The 7493-nt window shown below is 46.5% G+C and overlaps 2 protein-coding genes across 4 annotated transcripts in view; both read right to left on the bottom strand.

Moving 5' to 3' along the window:
- Nucleotides 1–6: 6 nt before the first annotated feature.
- LOC125727197 (H(+)/Cl(-) exchange transporter 5-like) lies at nucleotides 7–2878 on the bottom strand. Its single transcript, XM_049003914.1, has 2 exons — nucleotides 2419–2878; nucleotides 7–911 (listed from the first exon to the last, which is right to left on the bottom strand). Exon 2 carries the CDS (start codon nucleotides 908–910, stop codon nucleotides 683–685), a length of 228 nt encoding a protein of 75 aa, XP_048859871.1. The 5' UTR covers nucleotide 911; nucleotides 2419–2878; the 3' UTR covers nucleotides 7–682.
- Nucleotides 2879–3753: 875 nt separating this feature from the next.
- The window catches only part of LOC125727194 (protein Shroom4-like), a 33952-nt gene continuing 30212 nt past the window's right edge, over nucleotides 3754–7493 (bottom strand). For 2 of the 3 annotated variants that reach the window (XM_049003907.1, XM_049003910.1), the window contains 3 exons: nucleotides 6883–7039; nucleotides 6113–6385; nucleotides 3754–5396 (listed from right to left, as the gene is read on the bottom strand). In XM_049003907.1, coding sequence (XP_048859864.1) covers nucleotides 5109–5396; nucleotides 6113–6385; nucleotides 6883–7039 — 718 coding nt within the window. In that variant the 3' untranslated portion in view covers nucleotides 3754–5108. The remainder of the gene's footprint in view (nucleotides 5397–6112; nucleotides 6386–6882; nucleotides 7040–7493) is intronic. The other variant, XM_049003908.1, reaches the window with a different exon arrangement.

Genomic DNA, 7493 nt, shown 5'->3' with positions numbered 1-7493 from the left:
TCAATACTCCACCGGAAACAAACCCCCAGCGTAACCAGAGATTACAAGCGCAACCTTCGACATTTCATTTATAATTCAAACTCTGGCAGAGACATCCAGTAGCTGTGGGACCTTGTGCTATGATGTGGTCCTGATTCAGAAAGCCACGCATACAGTTCTTCACTGGAAACCTTTTACAAAACCTTCAGCTATACTGTCTTCGCGCAAACACTGACCCTGAGCTTGGCAGAGGGAACGCGTCAGTGCTTGAGAACAGTAAATAAAACTGTCAAGGAGTGTAAGCATGAAGAACATCACAGAGGGAAAGCAGGTTTCAAAAAGAGCAAAGACACCAACAAAGAGAAGCTGCGTTCCAACTTCCATTTCAAAATAATGCCTACGGTGGCCATCACCAGACAATATAGGTGCCAGTTTGGATTAACCAGTTTGAAAAACTCATATTGACTCTCATCTTACGATTCATTCATTTTTAATGCTTCCTAAACTAACTTATCGCATATAAACTAGAACGGCAGATCTGCTGTAGATGTCTTTGGAAGCTTCCCTATTCATATCCAACATCTACAAATAATTGAAGAACTGCATTATTGCAGTCACTAAGATGGAAGCTATATTTTTAAATGGACAAACTGAGCTACTTGAAAAGACAAACGACTAGCAAACGCGACGACATTATTCACGTTTATGGTGAAGCTGATGACCGCTGTCTGAATGCTAGGCTTACGAGCACTGCCAGTTCCGTCCCCAGGAGCACCCAGTACGTACCTGAGACATAGTCCCGATCCAGTGGCGGGACATCATCCGTGCTGGAGAAATCCAGTGTGGCCCCAGCGATTTCCACCATGTCCTCGTCACTGGTGCCGCTCTGGAGGCTACTGAAGCTCTCGTCGCAGTACCCTGCATTTTCCATGCTGATATAAGAGCACGGCCGAGATAAAGTTAGCTTCATTTGAATACAAACATATTACGCGCTTCGGCCGTTTCAGTGGCTAATGTCAAAAGAGCTGTGCAGCATAGAGGCTACTGAGCTTCATGAGCTACAAGGCTAGTTTTTGAAATTTTCCTCTTGTACATTTATTTTAGAATTAAAAATGACTTGCACATGGGTGTTCCAAAAACAAGCATTGTAGCATGTGAAGCACAGTATGCACACCTGGTCCTTTACACACCTGGTCCTTTAACTTACTCACGTTACTAACCCTGTATATATACACATTCAATCACATATGTATATAGGTGTAGTGTAAAAATTACTGCCCCTTTCACCCTCATTGTGATCTGTCTTGTGTGTTGTTTGTGTTTCATGTTGCACTCATGGTCTAGGAGAACGATATTTCGTCTCTCTGTATAGTTTATTATGTATTGTTTGGGATGACAATAAAGCTCTACTTACTTACTTACAGTAGTCTTTATGTTGCCCAGCTGGTTCGACATCATGAGGTCACATGGTTAGAGAGCATACTAGCTTTATTTGTACGTGTACGTCATTTTCAGTCTATTTTAAACGTCAAATGAATGGTGAATATTAAACCAACTTTACCTCAGTGCACGCACGCATCTTAACATTTAAGATGTTACCGATCTTTACGCTGAGGCCAGGCGCTTGATTAACGGCCACCAGGGTCCCTGTATATATAATAATCTTGAAAATGAAGTGTCTACATTTGAGAGCTAAACATCCACATAGACATCAGACACCGCTGTCGAGCCCATCTCACATCCACCAGAGTGATAAGATTATCTAGGCGGCCGCAGCTGTGTGGCACGTCCCTCTAAAAGCCGAGGGGCAGCTAAAACCAGCTGATATTTTAATAACATCATAAAATGAGATAAGTTAAAGCTTAATTATACCACGAGAAGATTACAATCGGGGTCAGATTACAGCAACAACACGGCACCATCATCAGCTCGCCTAGAGGGGTCCTGTCATTGTACAGGAGTACGAGTTTATAAGCCGGTAGCAGAGGGAGGGAGAGCCATCGGTAAACCAAGCGCAAGCCGGGCATCCCGAGAGTCATGCATAAGAAAGGAGAGTCACCCATAAAGAAGGAGAGTCACCCATAAGGAAGGAGAGTCACCCATAAGGAAGGAGAGTCATCCATACTCCGGCAATCCCGGCACTTATCCGGCCCTTCCGCCGCGATGCGGGTGGACCGCTTCCCGAGCAGCGGCCGCCGACTTGTACCGAGCCCCCGTAACCATGCCGACCCCCTGACACTAACTAGATTACTGCTATAGACTAGTATCTGACTGAGAGCAGCAGACTAACGAGTCGAGGTACCGCAGACTCCCCGCGTAGTTATACTGACAAGACAGCGGTGTTTTACCCCGATAAGCCGGTTAGAAGAGCCGGTTCATAAGGGGCCGAGCGGCGGGTTCACGCGGTAACAGGTGATTCGGAGAGGCCGGGAGACCTACCTGTCAGCATGGGCAGCGCTGATAATTACGAGGACTTGTTACCGGCCGGCCAGCTAGTTAAAAAAAATCCGTTGGTATTCGTAGGCGACGGAGCGCTGGTTAATGAAAGACTTCAGCTGAAGCTGAATGAAACGTGAAAGCGAGAAGCTGCCCGCGGGCCTGCTGGCGACGCTGTCACGGACCCATGGCTCTTCTGCGGTCCGGAAATCAGCAGCGAGGCGGACCAGGTCTCTCGGCTGCTGGGAAGCGGACCGCCCTCCGGCCGCCGCGGCGCAGCTGCCCGGCCGAGTCCCGTCAGACCGCACTGTCGATCCCAGAGCGGGGACTCGGGGCGCCGATCGACTTATCGACCATCGACTACGTAGACGCACCGTTATCAATGAAAACGAAGGGTGTGACTTTAAGCTAGACGTTTACATTGTATATCTTATGGTAGTACAAGTAAATGGTTAATTCAAACTATGTAAATCAGTGCCGTATGACCGACTGCTGCCGGGAAGTCGCTTTCAAAATGGCAGTATTTTTCACAAATCACGTGAAATTAGGTATTTCCTTATTCTAACAATAATGTTTATAGGGTAAATGTCGACATCTAGTGGACATTTTGATCATTTCTTTAAACTTCCAGCAATCATTCAACGCTTATTATAGCAAAGTGGCTGCTTCACACCTCCAGGGTGGACTATTCCAATCCTGCCTGCGCTCCGTAACCTCCCTACGGGTTTTCTCACCCATTCATGACCCTGATCAGGGAACTGGCTGGAAGATGGGTGGATGGATATACCTAATAACCGAACATAATATATATTAATGTTCTATATACCAGAAAGGACCTGTCACTTTCCCATTAATTTCCAGCACCACCATGACCCTGAACTGGATGAGTTATGGGAGATAGATGGAGGAAACTGCATTTCCCAGAATGCAGAGCTTCCTGCTAATGCCTTGTACCCCATGTTCTCCTTTAGGTCAGATGAATGGATTGCTGTTTGCACAAGAGGTTAATAAAAAGAAATCAGATAATTCCAAGACTTTTAAATCTTCTGTTCAGGAGTTTTTCTGTCTATGCATTTTAACACATAAATGTATTCCTCACTCCAGTTCTGTTTTGTCCATGGAAGTCAGCCTTCAATCATGGGACTGCTGTTTGCAAACACATTGCAGTGTTAAAGCTGCCGGACTTGAGGTCTTCTAATGCTCTCTCAGTGCAGCCTGGCAGCCAAGAGGGCTGTCATTATCTAGCAACATCCTCCTTTCAAGATCTCAGATCTTACAAGGCAAAGAAGTGAACAGAAATTACGCAACACACAGACCTTTTAAAAATATTAATTATTATTACGGGTATGCATGTCTTACAAAATGTTTTGCAATAAATTGAGAAAATAAGTATAAATGTTTCAAGCGAGAAACTATATGGGAACAAATAAGCATAACATACAAAGTTTTATATACACAGAACAGAATTAAGACAAAATACATATATGGCATAAATTAAAAAAAAAAAAAAAAGAATTATATACATTTCCTTTTTTTGGCACAAAAACAATTGTCAGTATGTAAGGAACTGCAGGCGGTGAGAAAGGCGGTGCGTGCTTTACGGATTCTGACAAACATCCCATTTCATTTGCTATGGTACAGAAGCATTTACTTCAGTGGAGTTTCCTTCTTTGACTGTATATCTCTTGATTACATGTTCAATTTCACTGGCTTACCGACAGCGTCAAATGACTAAATGGACAAAGAAGGGGTCTGTGTTTGTGCTGTGAAACCTGATCCTTACTGAACTAGAACTTAGCGATTAATTGTTATTGTTGGCACAATGAAATACATCCTCTGCATTTAACCCATATGTGACAATGTGGCATGCAGCTAATTCAGCCCGGGGAGCAGTGCTTGGGGGCGGTACCTTGCTCAGGGTACCTCAAAGGTGCTTTGCTGGTCGGGGATTCACACCTGCAATCTTTCAGTTACAAGTGCACTTCCCTAACCATTAAGCCACCACTGCCCACAGTGGTGCTAATGCCAATCTACTAATGATGCCATCTAAAGACAAATCTGACAGCTTCATCGTCACAGTTCAGATCAGTACATTTATGCAATGGATAAGAAATCTGCTACACGCGAGTTACAAAAGGCTTTTAAAACACGCTATAGCAGTGCTGCATAACAGAGGTTGGTGCCAGTATGACCACACTTCTCTCCTTTGGTACAAAGCCTTAGAAAACCTGAATTGGAAGTGAGACATAAGAATACTTAAAAGTGGGGGGAAAAACAAAAGGAGGCAAATTTGGGGGTGGGGGGTGGGCATGGCCTGGCCCAGAGAAGGCCTTGAAGAGAAGCTCCCTTGGGCCAGTCATGTGACATGGAATTAAAATAAATAAATAAATAAATAACAATTGTCTGTGGTTATAGGAGAAAATAAAAACACTGGTATGACACCTTGCAGTGACTTTATGTGACATTACAGTTACGGAATCGAAATGGCCCACAGCCCAACTCTCTCCCGCATCCAAGCACGTCTGTTAAGGTAATGGTTACAATTAGCAAATAGAAACAGAAGAATAGTGATAAGCACCATAGTTTGTTCCAGTCTTTCCACTGTAAAGCAGATATCTTGGTTAGTTATCCCTATAGCCCCCAGGGGGCGCACTATTGCCATCCACCTCCATGACTGCCCCCCAGCCCCGGAGTCAGCAGAAGCCGGAGGCCCAGTCTAACACGCCGCCCAGCGCCAGGCTCTCCCTCAGCCCGCATAGCTGCTCCTCGCCCAGCCGGATCTTGTCCTCCAGCTGCCGCTGCTCCACCAGCAGGGCGGCCTTCATCTTGACGAATTGGCTGTAGTCGCGGAGCTGCTCCGGGGGCAGGTTGCGGCCCAGGGCCCGGCACACGGCCTGCTCCCGTCGCTCCACGTGCTCCTTCAGCTCCTGCGCCTCCCCCAGCTGACCGAGGAGTTGCTTCTTTTTCTCCAGGAGACCGAGCTGTGGAGGGAGACGCAAACTAGCTAAGTGTTGAGGTGTAGAAAAATACTAGAATATATACAAATTAACATTAATTACTCCAAAAAATTACTGATATCTAGCTGGATGGCTAGATGAACACCGCTTCGGTTCCCAAACCTCTCCTCAGGGGCACCTCAGCCGTTCTACATGCTTGTTAAATTTCACCACCAGCTCACTTAATTTAATTTGTGAAATAATTTAATGAGCTATTAATTAGCCGAACATAAAACGCTAGTGTGTGAGTCAAGAAGTACATGGGTATATCGGATGGTTACCGCAAATCCTGGGCTGATTTTAGGAAAGGTTTCAAAACGCCAAGAAAAAGACATGAAACGATTATCTTTTTTACCCCGACATGAAGATGATATTCTTTGACTGCCTAAGACTTTTGTGCATTACTGTTTCCCCCTTTTGCAAGTTTTAGATGCCGTTGTATCTTTAGACATTTACGTCAGACAAATGTTGTTCGGGCGGTTCCTTACGATTACAGAACTACGCGAGCGCTGAAACACGCAAAGAACGACGTGTGCCGTTATCTACCAAAGAGGCACTGAGTGTCCAGAACGTTCTCAGTGCTGTTCTCAAGTCAACAGTACGATTACTTGTCGATGCACCATTATTCCCTAACAGATCTGACTCCTCTGTATAAAGACAATGAGGGAGTAGGAATCAGGGACCCCCCCCGGCTCGCTTACCCGCTCCTGGGACCTGCAGTCCGCGCCCAGACTCTCCAGGGTGCTCTCCACACGCAGCAGCCTCCCAGACAGCGACAGCAGCAGGCTCACCACCTTGTCCAGGTCCCCGATGAACATGCGGTACTTGTCGACCTCGCCGGGCTTGCACACGGCCAGCACCAGCGCTTCCACCTCTTCTCCGAGCTGGCAGTTGGCTTGGATGTCCTCACGCAGGCCTCGCTGAGCTTCCCGCAGCACACCCAGTTTCTTCTCCAGGCTCTCGATCAGCTGCTGCTGCCAGGAGAACCGCGTGAGACGTACGCCAGCGCATGTGGGAGTCGAGGCCCTGAACGCTGACGTGCGCGCCGGTCTGCTTCAGGTACGGCATACGGTACAATGTGGGAGACACCGTGTGACTGTAACGCTCTGCTGATTAATAATCTGAAGGGATTCTCATAGCTCTGTACAGGTGCCAGGCAAACTCATTTCATTTCCTGCATCTACTTCATTTGATTCGATCTGGCACAGTGGATCGCCGTGGTTAGTACTGCAGCCACGTTGGCAGGGTTGTGGGTTCAAATCCCACCCTCTGTTCTGTGTTTGTGTATGTAACAACAAATGGTTTGGTGAACTGGTATCTCAAACCACTGTTAGAGAGTGTGAGCCCTGCAACACACAGCCGTCCCGTCCACACTGTCCCCTTAATAATGTCCTGTGTCATGTGACACCCGCGTACTGGATAAGTAAGTGCTTATGGATGGATGCCTTTCCTGCTGCAGGCGCTGTGTTACCTTCTTATAGGAGTGCTCGTGATCTTCCTCATCCTCCCCGAAGCCCGTCTGTTCCTTCATTTTGGTAAGAAGCTGTGCTTTGGCAGCAGAGGTTGCGTAATATGACAAGCACCTGCTCCCTGGGCCTGGAGGATCGGAGGGGGGCCGTCTGGCTCGCCTGAGATGGGGGTGCGAGTGAGACAGGCATTGTAAGGCCACCTTAAACCCAGTTCATACTTTACTTTTCTTTGTACACTTTCGTGCTGGGGATTGTCGTGCGGGCAGCTTGTGCTCATACTAGATTGGGTCCTGCGGATGTGGATGGCTGCAGACACCTGACCAGCAGAGATGTATTGCAACAAACACAAATATAAGTAGTGTAGTGATAAGTATAAAATTTTATCGACAGTCTTAAAGTTAGTAGTCAAGTCTGAGGGCAGTAATATGGTAATAAAGCAAACCACAGTATTTTAAAATCCTTACAACAAAATTAGCCAGGACCCCCAACACCCCAATCCACTCCACGAATTCTATGGCAGAGATTTCAAATTGGCAAAATAGTACTGATTTTTAGAATACTGGATTACTTAGTATAATGTCTGGAGAGTTTTAGGCTTGTGGGCACCTCCAAC

This window comes from Brienomyrus brachyistius, unplaced genomic scaffold, assembly GCF_023856365.1.
Source record: "Brienomyrus brachyistius isolate T26 unplaced genomic scaffold, BBRACH_0.4 scaffold90, whole genome shotgun sequence".
Classification (NCBI taxonomy): Eukaryota; Metazoa; Chordata; class Actinopteri; order Osteoglossiformes; family Mormyridae; genus Brienomyrus; species Brienomyrus brachyistius.
This window is presented reverse-complemented; position numbering and strand designations above follow the sequence as displayed.